Here is an 18,434-nt window from a genome sequence, read left to right on the forward strand (position 1 = left end):
CCCATGGCAGGCAAGTCAGCCTGTCTGGAGAGAGGGATTCTAACATGCCCACCCTTTCCTTCACAGTCTCCTCTCCACCCTATCCCAGCCTCCCCAACAAGCCCCCAGTCAGGTCTGGACGGCAGCAACTCTACGCTGTCCGGCAGTGCCAGCAGCGGCGTGTCCTCCTTGAGTGAGAGTAACTTTGGGCACTCCTCGGAGGTCCCACCTCGCACTGACACCATGGACTCCATGCCAAGCCAAGCATGGAATGCTGACGAAGATCTTGAGCCACCCTACCTCCCTGTCCACTACAGCCTCTCTGAGTCTGCCGTCCTGGACTCCATCAAGGCCCAGCCATGCCGAAGCCACTCAGCCCCAGGGTGCGTCATCCCTCAGGACCCCATGGACCCGCCTGCGCTGCCGCCCAAGCCCTACCACCCCCGCCTGCCAGCCCTGGAGCACGATGAGGGGGTGCTGCTGCGTGAAGAGACTGAGAGGCCTCGAGGCCTGCACCGCAAGGCTTCATTGCCTCCTGGGAGCGCTAAGGAGGAGCAGGCCCGCATGGCTTGGGAGCACGGCCGAGGGGAGCAGTGAGGGGCAATGAGGCGGCTGGGATGCCGCCCTCAGTAAGCAGCTTGCCAACCACTCCAGGTCTGAAAAGCAAGTCCCCCAGCCCGACCCCAGGGAGCCAGAGAGGCTTGGCACTCAGGAGAGAACCACCCCAAGTCTCCATTCTACTGCCGTGAACTCATGTGTTGCCATGTACAGAGGCCACAGCAGCATGAAGGGTTGTGGCTTCCCTTTTTATTTTTTTACATTTCCATTTCTATGAGTTTTCCTTTCTTTCCTTTATGCAGTAGATGCTTTCTTCCTCCTGCAGTTCTGGACCATGTGGAGCTATATGGAGAAATTGCACAGACAGAATCACTTTGCCACACTGCAGGGCCCAGGAGCAGGAGCCCAGGTCCTCCCTCCAGGGTAGAGATGCACAGAATGGAAATTGCACTAAGGACCTCTTCCTTTGCTGTATGGACAGAAGAGTTCATGGTTGCATTCAGGGATTGCAAGGACCATATAGACATGTCACAGGTGGAAAAAGGGCCACAAGCCGTTTTGCACAAATGCCTGTCCACCTGCCCCTCTTCCATCCAGGAGTGTGCTACTGAGGGGCTGGCTGGACCAACCTGCTGGCTCAGGCACGTGACTGGCCTAACTGCATGCCCAGGGAACTGCCAGGGTTCAATGGGCCAGCCGTCTCCTACTCCATCTTGGATTTTTCTCTCCATCACATTATTTCTGACCATTTGCTCCCTTCCATTCTTGAAACACCTCATGCCCCACAGGAGCCCCAGTGGTGACTGGATCTGCAAGGGTTATCTCTCACCCTCTGGGGTTTGAGTGGAGGTATGGAGCCAGAGGGGCTATCCTAGCCACCTTCCTCCTAGGGGGAGCTGGTCCCCTTCCTAAGTGGTAGAGACTGGTGTAAGAGTGAGTCTGGGGTGTGGCAGGCGCCAGAAATCCTCGAAGCTTTCAGAAGCGTTCAGAATGCCTACCATCAGCTCCTGAATCAGGGATTTTCAGCACTACCTCTGAGCCATGGGGGTGGCTGCCTAGCCAGGCTTCCAGGCCCTGAGGACATGTGGTCAGGTTCAGCAGGCTCCTTGGTAAAGAGGGTGGGAGGGGGCTTCTCCTTTTGGAAGCAGATAGCCATGCAGGTAGAATTGTCATCTCCCAAGTGGCCACATACAGCAACCCGCTCCAGGCCATGGGGACCACCACTCAGGGTTTGGGGCTGGCAGGAGGGCAGTTTCTCCAGTCTCCCCAGTCTGTTGGTGTCTTTATAGGAAACTATAAAGCAGAGCAGTGGTGTCTTTAGAGGAAACTCATTCAAGTCAGGGCACTGATTTTCCTCTCAGTTTATTATTTGGGGGGATCGGGTCAGGTGGGTATAGTAGTACTTCACCAGGGTGCTTTTAAGTTACTTTAAAAAAAAAAAAAAAGCCTACAAAATATTTCTTTTCTTTTATTTGCTCAAGTTCACATTAATGATGGTCACAAGGCTGCCTTGTTGGGCAGGCATGTTGCCCCCATTTCCTCTTCTGCTGGCCTGTGTGACCTCCACAGCCAGGCCCTGGGCCCGAGCCCCTCGTCCCTTCTCCACTGCCCCTATTTCCAGACAGTAAAGGCCATGGTCAGGGTGTTTTTCACTTGTAAACAAACCCCAGCTTGTTTAACAGAAATGCTAATAACCTACTGGGAAAGATGGAGGTCTAAATTACCTTCAGGGTTTTTCTGGGGCTTTATCATCAGTGTGGGTCCCTTCTGATACCATTAGGCTCACTCCAGGCAGAGTGGGGCAGAAGGCTGCTGAGGATGTGGGTCAGTCACAGCAGCCCTCACCTCAAAGGGCTGGCCTGCTTCTCAGCCTACATTTATTTGCAAGCTTCAATCTCTGGAGCATCTGGTGTTCACAGGTGTTAGAAGGTCGGGGCTAGCTTCAGATTTGATTCATAGGTAGGAGGGCTTAGATTTTAAGGCACTTCTGAACGTCAATCCCTGGACAAGGCAGTCATCCCATAAGAACAGCTACCTTCTCCACTTCGTGGCACAAGAGGTAAGGAGGGGAGTATGGGTTCATTTGGCTTCGCATTATGCAAGTTGAAACCGTTTGTTTCCCCTTTCCATTTTCCCTAACTGAATGAAAAGGACACATTCTGAAATCCCTTTTGTTGGAGAATTATTCAGTCTGAGGGGAAATGGGAGGCCAGAGATGAGAACCCTTTGAGAAGATTGTAAAATACTGATTTTCATTCTTTCAAGCTTATTTGTAAATACCTATTTGAATGCTGTGTATTTGTACAGGAATTTGAGCAAAAAATGTATAGAGTGTGATGTCCAATTGGTATTCAGCACTATAAATGTGTTTTTAACCTCACGCATTCTGTGCTTATTTAAAACAAGAAAACTTCTAACCATTCTTTTGTGTATTCATGTTTAAAGAAAACAAGTGATTTAAAAATGATCTTACCTGTACCAGAAAAGCAAAGTTAAAGGAAACAAAATTTGTACCATTGTCCCAAGAGGTATTTTACTGTATATATTGTGGTAGCATGTTCAAAATCCAACAAGTAATGTGAATTTTAGATGTAAATATCTGCCACTTGATTTTTTCCCCCTTTCCCCACTTCCTTGACTGCTGTGATGTGAATTAAAGATGAGTATCTGATAATGATCCACTGAATTCACTGAATGGGAGCGGAGGATGTGCCCCTCTCCAACCCTTGTCGCCGGGCTCCAAGCCCTTTTTAGCCCCATAGACATGTCCTTTTTGCACTGAGTAGAGCCAACCCTTCCCCAACGCAGGAAGCCAGGGGGGCACTTGAAAGGAGGGCAATCGAAATGGAAACATCCTCCAGTGCTTCTCTGCTGATCCCCGGGACCCCACTCAGGAGGCCCCTCAGCAACAGGGGACCCCGAAGGCCTAGCGGGGAGGCAGGAGAAGGCGGGCCAGCCACTGAGCCACGCTTCTGAGCTTGTAAGGGCACCTCCCGAGCCCCTCACCTTCCCACGCTGAGGCGACCCCATATCCTCGACCGATGATCCGGCCCGGGCGCTGCCCTCCACGGTCTAGAGTGGCGGCCCAGCTTTGAGATTGGCGCGCCTTGAGCCCTTCCTCCGGATGTCCCGCAGTCCGTCCACCCCGCACGTCTCCTGTCAGCCTACGCACGGCGGGCTCTGGTCAGGTGGAGGTTCAGCAGATGGGCTTCCAAAGGTTGGGTCCGTTGCCCACGCGTAGGAAAGAAGAAAAAAGGAAAGAAACTTTTGAGTCTTGCCTGCGGTCGCCCGCCCTCCCTGCCTAACCTGCTGTCTTGGCTGACCCCAGAACAACTGCGCCACGAGTCGGAGTCCGGGCGAGGAAATCCGCAGGGTTTTTCGAGCAAGCCTGGGGCCCAGAGCAGGGGTACGCGGGTCAACTCAACAGATGTAAGGCAGTGGCGAACCCCATTTCAGCTAGCGGTACCCAGCCTCAGTAGAGTCGCTGCCCTTACCCAATATGGTGGCCCACACCGCTTCCGTTGCTGCTGTAGCCGCTTCCTGCGGCCGGCCCGGGTTCAATCAGCGGCCGACAACTGTCTAGGGCTCAGACACCACCAGCCAATGAGGGAGGGTAGCGTGGAGCCGCCCGTCTGGGCTCCACGGCTTATGGACCAATGGAGATGTGGCGTGTGGGAGGGCGCGGAGGGCCCCCCGCCAATGGGGAGCTACGGCGCGCGGCCGGGACTTGGAGGCGGCGCGGCGCGGCGGGTGCGGTTTAGTCGGTCGGCGGCGGCAGCAGCGGCGGAGGAGGAGGAGGAGGATGTGGGCTACGCAGGGGCTGGCGGTGGCGCTGGCTCTGAGCGTGCTGCCGGGCGGCCGGGCGCTGCGGCCAGGCGACTGCGAAGGTGCTGGATGGGGGGCCTGGGGCCGCGCTCCGTGACCGTTCTGGCGACGGCGCTGAACCCCACAAAATCACCAGACGGCGGGGGCCAAGAGGGCGGGGGCGAGGGCGGGGGCGGGGGCGACGGGGGGTCCCGGCGGGGCCTGCACGAGGAGGCCCCGGCGCCCGCCCTAGTAAATCTTGCCCGGGCCTAGAAAACATTGGTCCGACGAGGAAAAGTTGAGACTAGATCCCGTTGAAAACTTGGCCTGAAATCTCCATCACGCCTGAGTTATTGTCCCCACCACCGTCCAGAGGTTACCGCTCCCCGTCCGACGTCGGGAGCCCCAGGGCTGGCCGTGGGTGCTGCGCCCTGTCTGTTGGGATCACGAAGCTGCACCTCTGGGTGCGCTGTTGTATTTGGAAATTAGCAGCAGCATTTTGATGGTTTTTCTCCTCACCTTCCAGTCTCTCCATTTACGAGGTCACAGTGAGTCCCGTCTCAAGGACACGTGTTCACCATGGGCTTAAACTTGATGAAAGGAGCAGGGAGGAGTCGTTTATAGGTCATTGGGTGATGCTTGGTCTTTTGATTACCTGGGTGTACCAGGGGACCCCTGCCACCTTGAACCGGGTTCCGTCTACCTGTAGGCAACTGAGAAAAATCGGTGATGGAAAAGCTCACCTCTAATGATTCATCCTCATGTCTCCTATTAAAATTGTTGGCGGAGTTCCTTCCTGGTGGATTGGAACAGCTTGGTGATTGCTGAGCATCTCCCGTCCCTCTCTTTTCCAGTTTGTATTTCTTATCTGGGAAGATTTTACCAGGACCTCAAAGACAGAGATGTCACATTCTCACCAGCCACTATTGAAAACGAGCTTATAAAGTTCTGCCGAGAAGCAAGAGGCAAAGAGAATCGGTTGGTAAGTAGTTGGTGACCCTCCCCAACTGGCCCTGGCTCATGTTAACCCTCAGCTTCACTAGCCTTTTGATAAAAGGCCTTCCCCGCCTGTCTATTCAGGAAGCCAGCTACTCTCCATAAACTAATGTGAGACTGAAGTGTTTCTATGTCCTTCCCAAAGCAGGCATGTATTCTGCAACTGTGATTTTTTTTTTAATCCTGTTAGTCCTTATTAAGCACCTACTATGTGCTGGGCACTGGGAATATCAGGGGAAAGAAGTGACAGTCAGGCACACAAATAATGCAGTGTCTGGGTGTCATGAAGAAAATAGACCATTAGGTGCTGATTTAGAGTGGCCATGAAGTCTCTGAGGAAAGGTTATCATTGAAGTGAGATAAGAACATCCCATACAGGAAACAGCAGTGTGAGTGCCCAGAGGCCTGAACGAGTTTGGCATGTATGTGGACAGGAGAAGGTGACAGGGTGCCCACAGGATAGGCAAGGGCCAAATCAAGACAAGAGCCCTAGTGAAGCAATGGGTTTTCTAACTTTAATTTCCCTGGCAGTCTCTGGCTTATCTGTTAAAGGTTTGAACCCTGGTGACATTTAAACTCATTTGGTGGCTGCCAGCTTGGACTGAGCATGTGTTAAGAGTCCAGGGTTTACACTGACTGAATCTGACTACCAGTACAGGCAGGGCACTGAAAAATGCAGCTGTGGGCCAGGTGTGGTGGCTCATGCCTGTCATCCTAGCACTTTGGGAGGCCAAGGTGGGAGGATTGCTTGAGCTTAGGAGTTTGAGATCAGCCTGAGCAAAGTGGTGAAATCCCATCTCCACAAAAAAATGTTTAAGCTGGGCACGGTGGCTCACACCTGTAATCCCAGCACTTTGGGAGACCGAGGTGGGTGGATCACCTGAGGTCAGGAGTTCAAAACCAGCCTGGCCAACATGGCAAAACCCCGTCTCTACTAAAAAATACAAAAATTAGCCAGGCATGGTGGCAGGCGTCTCTAATCCCAGCTACTCAGGAGGCTGAAGCAGGGAGAATTGCTTGAACCTGGGAGGCAGAGGTTGCAGTGAGCCGAGATCATGCCACTACACTCCAGCCTGGGTGACAGAGCGAAACTCTGTCTCAAAAAAAAAAAAAAGTTTTAATTAGCTGGATGTGGTGGCCCACACTGGTAGACCCAGCTACTAGGGTGGCTGAGTGGGAAGGATCACCACCCAACAGATTGAAGCTGCAGGGAGTCATGATCGTGCCACTGCATTCCAGCCTGGGCGACAGGGGGACCCTATCTCAAAAAAAAAAAAGGCCCTACCAGAGAGATGATGTTTCAAGGTGTCAGTATGTTTGGAGGCGATGGCTCTCAAGCACCTCCTGAAGGCCACTGTCCTTTCTTGATGCAGTGCTACTATATCGGGGCCACAGATGATGCAGCCACCAAAATCATCAATGAGGTATCAAAGCCTCTGGCCCACCACATCCCTGTGGAGAAGATCTGTGAGAAGCTTAAGAAGAAGGACAGCCAGATCTGTGAGCTAAAGTATGGTGAGTACGCCTAGTCCTTACTTAATGAATGCTGTGCACCTTCTGGGTTTATTTCCCATCTGGGAGAGGAAAATGATGAGCTAGAGTCATGAGTGGATTGTATCGTTTGACAGATGGTGCTAAATGCTGGAGGGCTCTGGCATGGAAGTGGGTGGAGGTCAGAATAGGCCTTATTGAATAGGTGATATTTCAGCAAACTTTGAAGGAGGTGAGGATTAGCCAAGAGGCCAACTAATGGAAGAGCATTCCAGGCAGAGGCTACAGGCAGGATAAAGGTGGCCAGTGGCATGGCAAGTCAGAGAGCATTGCAGGCTGGTGAGGGCTTTTAATCTGCATGAAGTTAGGAGCATTAGGAGTTTTTGAGCAGAGAAGTGACATGGTACGACTTGGGTTTAACAGGCTGGTTCTGGCTGCCAGCTCTGAAGCCCCAGTGATCTTTACTATTCTGAAAAGAAACGCTATGTCCAAGTATGCAAGCCCAAGAGTTAGGAACTACAGCATCTCTCTTGCTGACTGGGTCTCTGGTTGTACATAGTCCCAGTCTTCAGAAACAGGGCATCTTCTGAAAAACTTGAATGGCCAAGGACCTGTGTTCGCCCACTTGGGTCTTCTGAGAGTCATCCTGGTACAGGTCCAGTTGGCTCCAGGTCACTGTGGTCATGGAGAGTAAGTTCCTCAAGGGCCTGAGCAGGGCTGCTCTTTGTCACCAGCCTGGAGCTGTTAGTCTGTGGTGACTATGTCAGAGGCCCTTGGAAGATGGGAACCACGTTTCTCTTGTAAGGACAGTGTGGCCTCTGTCCCTATCCTTGTCCACACTGCATATCTGTAGTAGACACAATATGTGGCCAGCCTTCCTGGTGAAGAGGCTAGTTCCCTCTTGTGGTGGCAGTAGGCACTGACATGCCTGTAAATGTGTCTGAAAATGTCTCTTCCTCTGAAACCAGTAGGGCTGGTTTGGCCATTCAGGGAGTGATATATTCTGGGACTACTGGGGGACTGCGGCTGCTCCACCTAGCCAGTGACTCTCCCTGCTCTCTCCTCCAGACAAGCAGATCGACCTGAGCACAGTGGACCTGAAGAAGCTCCGAGTTAAAGAGCTGAAGAAGATTCTGGATGACTGGGGGGAGACATGCAAAGGCTGTGCAGAAAAGTCTGACTACATCCGGAAGATAAATGAACTGATGCCTAAATATGCCCCCAAGGCAGCCAGTGCACGGACTGATTTGTAGTCTGCTCAATCTCTGTTGCACCTGAGGGGGAAAAAACAGTTCAACTGCTTGCTCCCAAAACAGCCTTTTTGTAATTTATTTTTTAAGTGGGTTCCTGACAATACTGTATCAGATGTGAAGCCTGGAGCTTTCCTGATGATGCTGGCCCTACAGTACCCCCATGAGGGGATTCCCTTCCTTCTGTTGCTGGTGTACTCTAGGACTTCAAAGTGTGTCTGGGATTTTTTTATTAAAGAAAAAAAATTTCTAGCTGTCTGTGGAGAATTATGGTGAATACTGAAATGGGGTTTTGCCCCAGAAGGTTCCTACCAGTTTATGCTTTCCAGTTGCAAAGTTTGGGGGGATATTCATTTCCATTTATCCCTCAACCCACCAGCGCTGAAAAGACCAGAGCAGGACATAGGGGCTAGGGCCCGCTGATGTGCCTGGGTGTGTGCCACTAGAGGGCAGCAGGCACCTCAGCAGAAAGGAGGTAGGGGGTGCTGGGCTTGATACCCTGCCCCTTGATACCGTATGTCTTAGCCACCCAAGAGAGCTGGAGGCCACAGCTTTAGGAGGAGTGAGTCTGGATACATTGGAGGGCCTTAAATTGTGGCTCAGTACAAGCAAGACAGGGTGTGTGGAGTGTGGTTTTCCGCAAGGATGCCTTCAATAACAGTGCATGTCAGCACTGACATCTCAATGCTGTTGGCCTGGCCACCTACTTGCTTTTTTGTCCATTCCAAGCCTCTGATGTCTATTCCAGTTTTTGCAAGACTAGCAGGAGTCAGCTTATACAAGGAGGGAGTGGGAAGCTGCCTTTTGCCTTTGTTTACCCTACATTAGTCAAACAGTTGAGGTCCAGGGTTTTTCTGGAGTCTGCTTCTTAAGCCACGCTCTGTGGCATTGGTGCTTAGGAAACCCAGTTGTTAGTGTGAGCTGTGGCTCAATGAAAACACCTGTAGAAACCACCTGAAAGGACGAACTAAGAACCAGTGCTTTCCAAGGAATTGCTCTTGCCTCAGATCACTTGTGTCTCCTAAGCTCAGTTTGCCAGTAGGAGGCCTTACAGGCTGCTGTGGAACCCGTTGTTTTCTTCCAAGACCTTTCCCCCTGCACCTGCCTGAGCTGCTCCAGGAGCTGCTTTCTCATTGTGAGAAGATGCCATGACTTGGTGTGCTCTTCCCCATCGCAAGGATTCTGTGCCGGGAATTGGGTCAGGTTCTACCATGGCTCCAGCAACTGTCCTTGGAGAATGAAAGCTTCCTCAATAGGCTTGAGCACCTGGGCACCCTTTCCCTCACCTCACCTGGGGAGAAGAGGTTCTCGTGAAGGTGATGAACAGGAGGGTACTGGCCAACGAAGGGTCAGCGTGGCAAACTGATAACGGCTGGCACTATCTGTGCATATGGCCTCTTCATCCTTAGCTCTTGTGGCCCTACCTTTCCAGCCTGCTGTCTGCCCAGATGCCCACAGAAGAGGGTGGGACCCAAGAGTGGTGTTAGAGAGTCTATTCCAACTGAACTGCAACTGCAGGCTTGTCTCCGCTTACCTGAATGACAACAATTGTCCTCATGGCATTTTCGGGGACTCCTGCAGGTGAACCTACACGTGGAGAATGCGCGGAATGTGGGCCTTGGATCCTGGACAGGGGCTAAGGAAGGGCATGCATTAGTCCTTGGGGCTGTCAACCCCAGATCCCAGGCAGGAGAAGCCAAGGAGGGTGATGCGGGGTTTGCTCAAGCCTAGTCCTGGGACTGAGGGGATACTAAAGAGACCACTGACTGGGTTAATGCCCCAGACCCAACGCCCATGGAAACTGTCACTCTTGCTCCAATCAGCGCGGGCTCCAGCGCCTGCAGGAGGAGGTAGTTGGACCCAAAGCGGCAAAGCACGCCAGGGAGCACAAAGCGTTAGGTCGTCCCGCCGGCCTCTCAGGGTTCCCTACACTCCGCGTAGCCTCAAGCATCTGCCATACGGGCCGCGCGGTGGCGGCAGAGCGCGCGGCCCAGGCCCACTCACCCGGCACTCACAGGGTCACATGGCACTGGGCGACGCTGCGCGATGAGGCAGGCCCGGCGCGGATCTCGCCCCGCCCGCCGCAGGGTCACGTGGCACGGCCGGCGCAGCTTGATAACGCAATGCCCGGCCCCTAGGCGCCGCTCCCGCCCCGCCCCGCCGCCACCGCCGCGCCGAGTCCTTTTGTCCAAGATGGCGGCGCCGGGGGCGCTGCCTCCTCGGCCGCCGCCGCCGCCGCCGCCGCTGTGAGAAACCTACGGGCCGCCCGCCCGCCGCGCCAGCGCCATGAAGCGGCAGAGCGAGCGAGACTCTAGCCCGAGCGGGCGCGGCTCGTCATCGTCGGCCAAGCGTCCGCGGGAGCGCGAACGGGAGGCGGAGGCGGGCGGGCGGCGGGCGGCGCACAAGGCCTCTGGCGGCGCCAAGCACCCGGTTCCAGCGCGGGCCCGCGACAAACCCCGCGGCAGCGGAAGCGGCGGGGGCGGGCATCGCGACGGCCGCGGCACCGGGGACGCGAATCACCGCGCGAGTAGCGGGCGCTCCTCGGGCTCCGGCGCTGGCGGCGGGGGACGCGGCGGCAAGGCCTCGGGGGACCCGGGCGCCTCCGGCTTGTCGCCCCGCGCGTCTCCTCTGCCGCCGCCTCCGCCACCGCCTGGGGCCGAGCCCGCGGGTCCCGGCTCATCCGCAGCCGCGCCTGAGTACAAGACGCTGCTCATCAGCAGCCTGAGCCCCGCGCTGCCTGCCGAGCACCTCGAAGACCGGCTCTTCCACCAGTTCAAGCGCTTCGGCGAGATCAGCCTCCGCCTGTCGCACACGCCTGAGCTGGGCCGTGTGGCCTACGTGAACTTCCGGCACCCACAAGACGCGCGCGAGGCCCGCCAGCACGCCCTGGCCCGCCAGCTGCTGCTCTACGACCGCCCGCTCAAGGTAGAGCCCGTGTACCTGCGCGGCGGCGGCGGGAGCAGTCGGCGAAGTAGCAGCAGCAGCGCCGCCGCTTCCACGCCTCCCCCAGGGCCGCCCGCGCCCACCGACCCGCTCGGCTACCTTCCGCTGCACGGAGGCTACCAGTACAAGCAGCGCTCGCTGTCCCCCGTCGCTGCCCCGCCCCTGCGGGAGCCCCGCGCCCGCCACGCCGCCGCAGCCTTCGCCCTGGATGCCGCCGCTGCCGCCGCTGTGGGACTGTCCCGAGAGCGGGCCCTGGACTACTACGGGCTGTACGACGACCGTGGGCGCCCCTATGGCTACCCAACTGTGTGTGAGGAGGACCTGATGCCCGAGGACGACCAGCGGGCCACGCGCAACCTCTTCATTGGGAACCTGGACCACAGCGTATCTGAGGTGGAGCTGCGACGGGCCTTCGAGAAATATGGCATCATCGAGGAGGTGGTCATCAAGAGACCTGCCCGTGGCCAAGGTGGTGCCTATGCCTTCCTCAAGTTCCAGAACCTGGACATGGCCCATAGGGCTAAGGTGGCCATGTCGGGCCGAGTGATTGGTCGCAACCCCATTAAGATAGGCTATGGCAAGGCCAACCCCACCACTCGTCTCTGGGTGGGTGGCCTGGGACCTAACACCTCACTGGCAGCTCTGGCCCGGGAGTTTGACCGCTTTGGGAGCATTCGGACCATTGATCACGTCAAAGGAGATAGCTTTGCCTATATCCAGTACGAGAGCTTGGATGCAGCCCAGGCCGCCTGTGCTAAAATGAGGGGTTTTCCCTTGGGTGGACCAGACCGCAGGCTCCGCGTGGATTTTGCCAAAGCAGAGGAGACTCGGTACCCCCAGCAGTACCAGCCCTCACCACTCCCTGTGCATTATGAGCTGCTGACAGATGGATACACCCGGCACCGCAACCTGGACACCGACCTGGTGCGGGACAGGACGCCCCCACACCTTCTGTACTCAGACCGAGACCGGACTTTTTTGGAAGGGGACTGGACCAGCCCCAGTAAAAGCTCTGACCGCCGAAACAGCCTTGAGGGCTACAGTCGCTCAGTGCGCAGCCGGAGTGGTGAGCGTTGGGGGGGAGATGGGGACCGTGGTTTGCCCAAGCCCTGGGAAGAGAGGCGGAAACGGAGGAGCCTTTCCAGTGACCGTGGGAGGACAACCCACTCCCCTTATGAGGAACGGAGCAGGACCAAGGGCAGTGGGCAGCAGTCAGAGCGGGGCTCCGACCGCACCCCTGAGCGCAGCCGCAAGGAGAACCACTCCAGTGAAGGGACCAAGGAGTCCAGCAGCAACTCCCTCAGCAACAGCAGACACGGGGCTGAGGAACGGGGCCACCACCACCACCACCACGAGGCTGCAGACTCTTCCCATGGGAAGAAGACAAGAGACAGCGAGCGCAATCACCGGCCCACGGAGGCCGAGCCCAAGCCTCTTGAAGAGCCAAAACATGAGACCAAAAAGCTGAAGAATCTTTCAGAGTATGCTCAGACACTACAGCTGGGTTGGAATGGGCTTCTGGTGTTGAAAAACAGCTGCTTCCCCACGTCTATGCACATCCTAGAGGGGGATCAGGGGGTAATCAGCAGTCTGCTCAAAGACCACACTTCTGGGAGCAAGCTGACCCAGCTGAAGATCGCCCAGCGCCTTCGACTGGACCAGCCCAAGCTCGATGAGGTCACACGACGCATCAAGCAGGGGAGCCCCAATGGCTATGCGGTCCTCTTAGCCACCCAGGCAACCCCCAGTGGGCTTGGCACTGAGGGGATGCCCACAGTGGAGCCAGGTCTGCAGAGGCGGCTTCTCAGGAACCTGGTCTCCTACTTGAAACAGAAGCAGGCCGCAGGGGTGATCAGCCTGCCAGTGGGGGGGTCCAAGGGCAGAGATGGCACAGGCATGCTCTACGCCTTCCCACCCTGCGACTTTTCCCAGCAGTACCTCCAGTCAGCACTAAGGACATTGGGCAAACTAGAAGAAGAACACATGGTGATAGTCATCGTCAGAGACACTGCCTAGCCCAAGCCTGTCTTTCCCGGCGTCATGTTTGTGTCACAAAAGCAGTTATTTTAAAAATCTGATCCCCTGTCTACCTTACCACTTTGGTTTGAATTATCTCCTGGGTTATTTTGGTTCATTTGGGTGGGGATCAAAGTCCTGTCCAGCACCAAAACTAAGTTCTTAGAATTTGGGGGAATTTTTTTTTTTTTTTTTAACAATGATGAGAAGGGAATCCGGTTATGTTGATTTCTAGTGTACAAGATACTGTCTGCTGTGGTTCTGTATTTTTTTATTTTTTGACCAACTGTATGGAAAGTTGTCAGTAAAACCTTTGTCAGGATGGATTTTTAAACCTGTTCAGAGTCCTGGTTTAATCAAGCTAAGAATCGAAGACTTCCCTAGTGCATGTACACGAATGTCCTACGTCATCTTTCCAGCACCACTGCTGCATAGGTCACTCTCAGCCTCTCAGTTCTTCAGGCTGAGTCTGGACTCTAATCACTCATTTTTATCTTGGCTGACAGGCAAGCTTCAGTTTGGGCTCTGGACCCTGCCACACAAGCCCGAGTAGAGCCCATGCAAAGGAAGGGATGGGGTGAGCCCAAGGCCTGTGGTTAGCAGCTACTGATGGTTTTTTTCTTCCCTAAACGGTGTGTGTGTCCATCATCAGTTTGAGCTGTGGCTGTTGGACAGAGTGCCCACTCAGCATGTTTGGCAGCAGGTAGCCTTCAGCAGCTGTGTAGTCTTGTACAAAGAGAAGCTGTGCACTGTTGATGCCAGGGGGCCTCAGGGCCCCTGATCTGTCCAGGCTCCGCTCCCTCTGTTTTGGCCTCCTTTCTAGCCTCACTCAGCCTGGGGATATCCAGCGTTGGGAGACGGAGTTGCCTCATATTCCCAGGGGCCCAGCAGTCCGAATACTGGAATGGAGGGTTGGAGGCAGCCTTCCTTGGATTTACTCATGAACTTTGCCTAGATGTTTGTGATTTTTGGCTTTCTCTGGGTCGTTCAGGGCTGATGGGTAATAGAGCAGGCCCGTGCCCAGTCATACCTAGAGCTTTGTGGGGGATACTGAACCTCTAGACTGAAGTACTTTTACAAAGCTACAGGGGAGCACAGTGGACTAGGGGATGCCCTGGGTAACTGATGTGACGGTTTCCTAGGTGCAAGATCAGAGCATGTGCCTACACTTTGTACCCTGATGCTGAGGTGGAGCCCATTGGGAAATAATAGATATTTTTCTGGGGGTAAGTCACAAGTCACTGAGGGGTCAGGCAGTGCTAGAGGTTGAAGCCACTCAAGCCAGTTGGGGAGGGAAGGGATGCAGAGGTGGTGTGGACAGTATGGGCCAGGGAGGAAAACCAGAGCACACAGTTGTCACCATGGAACACCCCAAATGCCATTGTTCAGAGTGTCTGTGTGGCACCTTGGATGTTCAAAGGGAACATTGTGAGGGCTGATGAGAACAGAAGCTCTGGTAAGCGAATGAGCCCTTAGATAACCAGGAACTCCAGATTCTGCTGGCCGTGGCATCCTCGCCCCAGGTCTGGTCCCTTACCTGAGCTGGGATGAGGCAGCATGAGTGACACCTGAGAGTAGAGGCTGGGGCTCAGTGCAGGCTGTGGAGAGGCCACGCTGGTCCACAGGAACACTTGGCAGTGCTCTTGTAGACCCCTCGGTGATGTGGAATGGACAGGCGCTTCGCAAGAGAGCAAGCACGTTCATAACAAAACAGCAACACAAGGACATGTTAAACATGTTTATTTATTTGCCTGTTTTTACTTGAGCTGTGGTCACAGCTGCTAGGTACCTACGCAAGTCAGCTGGGTACAGCAGGACATGCCACCATTCCAGGGTAGCTGGTACTGCCAGAAACAGGAGTGGGTCTTGTCCTGTTGAAGGCACACTGCAGGGTTTTTCCTGCAGATCTCCAACAAACGCCTGAGTCACAGGCCAGAGCTGCCTTGGTATGTAAGTCCAAAACTTCTCTGGGCTACCTATCTTCCTTCATGAAGCGGGTGCTCAGGACCCGGAAGAATCTACCTCCCAGCTTTCTGAGACAGAACCAAGTAAAAGGAAACATGCTAGAAAACGTGCCTGGAGAAGACACTTCAACCTTTGCCTTATCCAACCCCTCTTCAGAGAAAGGTGCCCCATGGACCCAAAAAGAACTGCCAAGTTTTGGTGAGGAGTAACACCCTGGCATGACCTTCCTTCTCTTTCTTGGCCCTCAACCACTTCCTCTGGCTCTTAAGACCCAGCAGGTTCTGTGAACTCTTGGGCCTTGGCCAGCACTAGTGAGGGGAAGTCAGGTGGTCAATGCCCTGATGATTTTATGAAACTGCCCCAGTGAGAAAACTCTTACTTCAGGCATCCAGTGACCCCACCCAGGGTTCAGGTCCTGTCTAAGGTGTTGCTTAAAGACAAAAAGGCAACATTTGCCTCACCGGTGGTGTGCCACTGTTCTCATGCTGCCTCCTATGTGACTCCGATTTTGAGCCCTGGTAGAATAAGGAAGAGAGCTGATGCTTCCTTAGCCCCTTAGCACATGTTCCTAAGGGTGTGTTGTCAAGCCAATCCGAATTCTGCCTCCCTATTATAGTTCCTATCTCCCCCTTAGAGACCTGTGGGTGCTCCCAGCAGAGTTGAGACTGGCTCCACTGAGTTAATGACTAGAATATAGTGCTTTCACTACTTCTTGATTGTTAACCTGTTTTCTTCTGATGCTGGTCAGTACCAGCAGTCAGACTATTCCACTGGTTAAGTGTTAACTACCATTAAAGTGAGGCATGAAGCAAAAGAGCTGAGTCCTCTGCTCTCCAGAGGACTAAGAAATACCTGTGTGACACAGACCCACTTCAGTGTGTACAGCAAATTCTATAGTGCTCCTAAGCCCAGCAGGGCTTTACCTGCCCCTGGAGAGTTTTAGCCATCTTGTGTTTCTTGTTTACTTCACAAATTTCTCCCCTCTTCTCTCTGTTAAGGGAGAGAAGTCACTTTAGCTGGATAATACCTATGTAACAAACTCAGCAGCTGTTATTTGGGCAAAATCAAACGAAGAAAGAGACTATGATCTTGTATTTATTGTGGGAATGGAAAACAGGGTGGGGTGGGTGAGTGAAAAGGTAGAAATCCCTGGTCCTTTGCCTGATGGTTACACAGTTTCACCATAGGCCAATTTTAGGGGCCTCTGAAGTATCTTTCTACAAACACAGACCAAGCTCCACTACCCCAAACCTGCCAGGACTGCTCAAGTCCACTGTCACAATCCCTCTCAGAAAACATTAGTGGCCGTTGCCCCAGCTACACAGAAGGCCAAAATGCTTTCACTCCTTAGCTTTGCCAGCTGCATCCTCCAAAACTTCCCAGAATACCTCCCTTTCCAGTTCCACCAAATCTGTACTTGGGAGCAGCCTACTGGATCCAGAACATGAAGACAGAGAGCTGCGTCCACAGGGGACACAGCCCTGACTTCTCCTCTTTCCACATTACCCTTACAAAAACAGGTCCTCCCCATGAGAGAGCTACAGGGCAGGGGCAGACACTGTGAGTAAGCTACTTTCCTCCCTGGAGTGCTCTATGTGGGCAGAACATGCTCTCCCTGCCTCTCCTGGAAGGTGTCTCCTCTATGGCGTGGCTAGAGCTGCAAAAAAGGGACACACCCCACTTGGGTAAAAGAAAATAGGGAAAGGCCATAAACAAAGACAGACTTGTAGTTTATTTTGTATTTTTTTTAAATAAATACACTTTACATTAAAGAAAAAGGCCTTTGATTTGTAATTTCCACATTGGGGAGAAAGGGAAGAAAAAAAGATTTTTGAAAAACTGAATCACAAAGAAAAATAGAGGGAGTGAACTTATATCCTAAGTTCCCTCAACTCCACAAAACCAATATCCACAATGACCATGCTGCCCCCAAACCATGAAGGTGAGTGAATTTAGGCATTTACCCAGCAGACAGAGTGTCTTCCTCCCCCACTCTGGCACGAAGGAAAACAAATTAACCTGACAGCATATGAGGCAACAAAACAGGTTAAAAAATCATATATTATATTTATAATAAAATATTCTTAATCCTTATCAATTTAAGAAACCACGATTTTCCTTTTCATTTAAATACGTATGTAAAAATGCCTCTATATTGTTATTTAGACATCATTTTCTTCCAAAGAAAATGAAGTGCAGGGACAAGAGACCTGGTGGATATAAGTTCATACCCTCAGTTATAAATGCCTGTTTTTTTTTCCTTTTTAAAGTTTTATAAAAAACTATTTCTTGTTCTTTAAGTAAAGAACATTATACAAAGAAAATATATTGTGAAATACCCCAGAGACATGTTTTTTTTTTTCCCTTGAAAGATATGTCCATTCTAGGAAATGGTGTGGGGTGGGGGTCGGGGGTGCAGAGTAGGGCCTAGTCCCTGTTGTCATTTTTGTGGTTGTTATTGTTTCTGGAAGGACTCTCGGGTGCCAATGAGGCTCTCTAAGCCATAATCCTCTGAATGCAGGGCATGCAGCTCCTTAAAAGACAGACAGCCCTGGGAGAAAGAGAAGGGAATATGTTCTGAATTCATTTGACTCAGTTTCTCGCCTGCCAAGAATCTCTTCCAAGCAGTGATGGTTCCTCACTCATTCAGGGATAAGATGATGTCATCTTCCAAATCAGAGTTGTCAGAGCTGTCAGCTGAAAGGGAAGAATAGGGAGAGACAAGATTACACACTAGGCCTATAGGAAGCTTTCATAAGGAAGCACCTGCACTCATATACATTCATGGTCGAGCAAGGTTAAATACCAGTTTCCAGAAAGAAGAAAACACATCAATTAACTGCTTGGAGCTGGCTCTGGAGAATACTCCTGTTGCTTGGCAACTGTATTCTCCCTGGGACCTTTTGCTCTCCTAAGGGCCTGGACACGGTGCCCCTGCTTCCTGCCTGGGAGGCGCTGAAGGAATCAAGCGAGTGCCATCTGAAGCTTCCCCCCCATGCCACTTTAAATGGCTGCAGAGGGGCAGAGCTGAGGGGACAGTAGTGAGCCTCTATGGCCCTTGGCCTCTGGTGTCCTTCAAGGATGGGCACAGGCCTGCCTGACCTCAAGAGACCACTACTAGAAAGGCAGGCTAAGACCAGGCAAAAGTGAGAGATGTATCTTTTCTGAAATACCTTAGTCACGCCCTTCGATCCTCAGAACACCAACCACCAAGACAGAGATAGTCACCCTACATTCATGCCTCTGTAATTTCGGAATATGGTCTGCAAATTATATTCCCAAAAAGGTGCAGGCCAGTTGCAGCAATACAGGAGAAGCAGCTACCCATCCAGAGGCAGGAGGCCAGCAGGAGCAGTGTGACGCCCTGGAAGACAGCACTGTCTCTGATGAGGACCCTCTCTGCTTGACAATCTGCCTTCTCTGGCAGCATAT

At 53.2% G+C, this 18,434-nt stretch overlaps 4 protein-coding genes and 1 long non-coding RNA gene across 25 annotated transcripts in view; 3 read left to right on the plus strand and 2 right to left on the minus strand.

The window, feature by feature from the left end:
- DOCK3 (dedicator of cytokinesis 3) overlaps window positions 1-3,211 on the plus strand; it is a 687,722-nt gene extending 684,511 nt beyond the window's left edge. For all 17 annotated transcript variants that reach the window (XM_005547251.5, XM_005547256.5, XM_005547252.5 and 14 more), the window contains one exon: window positions 67-3,211. In XM_005547251.5, the coding sequence (XP_005547308.1) occupies window positions 67-576 (510 nt within the window). In that variant the 3' untranslated portion in view covers window positions 577-3,211. The remainder of the gene's footprint in view (window positions 1-66) is intronic.
- LOC141409686 (uncharacterized) lies at window positions 769-4,066 on the minus strand. 2 transcript variants are annotated; one of them, XR_012431227.1, is made up of 2 exons: window positions 3,544-4,066; window positions 769-879 (listed from the first exon to the last, which is right to left on the minus strand). It is a non-coding gene; the product is annotated as an uncharacterized lncRNA (long non-coding RNA). The 2 variants fall into 2 exon arrangements; XR_012431226.1 differs by having other exon boundaries at window positions 769-1,006.
- A 119-nt stretch (window positions 4,067-4,185) lies between these two features.
- On the plus strand, window positions 4,186-8,328 carry MANF (mesencephalic astrocyte derived neurotrophic factor). Its single transcript, XM_065540647.2, is given in 5 exon segments — window positions 4,186-4,224; window positions 4,227-4,424; window positions 5,196-5,323; window positions 6,711-6,852; window positions 7,897-8,328. Coding segments are annotated over 5 exon segments (684 nt in total). The 5' UTR covers window positions 4,186-4,193; the 3' UTR covers window positions 8,082-8,328.
- A 1,928-nt stretch (window positions 8,329-10,256) lies between these two features.
- RBM15B (RNA binding motif protein 15B) lies at window positions 10,257-13,371 on the plus strand. Its single transcript, XM_045384864.2, has one exon. The coding sequence runs from the start codon at window positions 10,365-10,367 to the stop codon at window positions 13,035-13,037; it is 2,673 nt and encodes an 890-aa protein (XP_045240799.1). The 5' UTR covers window positions 10,257-10,364; the 3' UTR covers window positions 13,038-13,371.
- Window positions 13,372-16,713: 3,342 nt separating this feature from the next.
- The window catches only part of DCAF1 (DDB1 and CUL4 associated factor 1), a 99,909-nt gene continuing 98,188 nt past the window's right edge, over window positions 16,714-18,434 (minus strand). For all 4 annotated transcript variants that reach the window (XM_065540646.2, XM_045384860.3, XM_074032351.1 and 1 more), the window contains one exon: window positions 16,714-17,699. In XM_065540646.2, coding sequence (XP_065396718.1) covers window positions 17,641-17,699 — 59 coding nt within the window. In that variant the 3' untranslated portion in view covers window positions 16,714-17,640. The remainder of the gene's footprint in view (window positions 17,700-18,434) is intronic.

This window comes from Macaca fascicularis, chromosome 2 (genome assembly GCF_037993035.2).
Source record: "Macaca fascicularis isolate 582-1 chromosome 2, T2T-MFA8v1.1".
Taxonomy (NCBI): Eukaryota; Metazoa; Chordata; class Mammalia; order Primates; family Cercopithecidae; genus Macaca; species Macaca fascicularis.

Coding starts and splice junctions, on each gene's coding strand:
- RBM15B (XM_045384864.2), top strand. CDS start 10,365: ATGAAGCGGCAGAGCGAGCGAGACTCTAGCCCGAGCGGGCGCGGCTCG.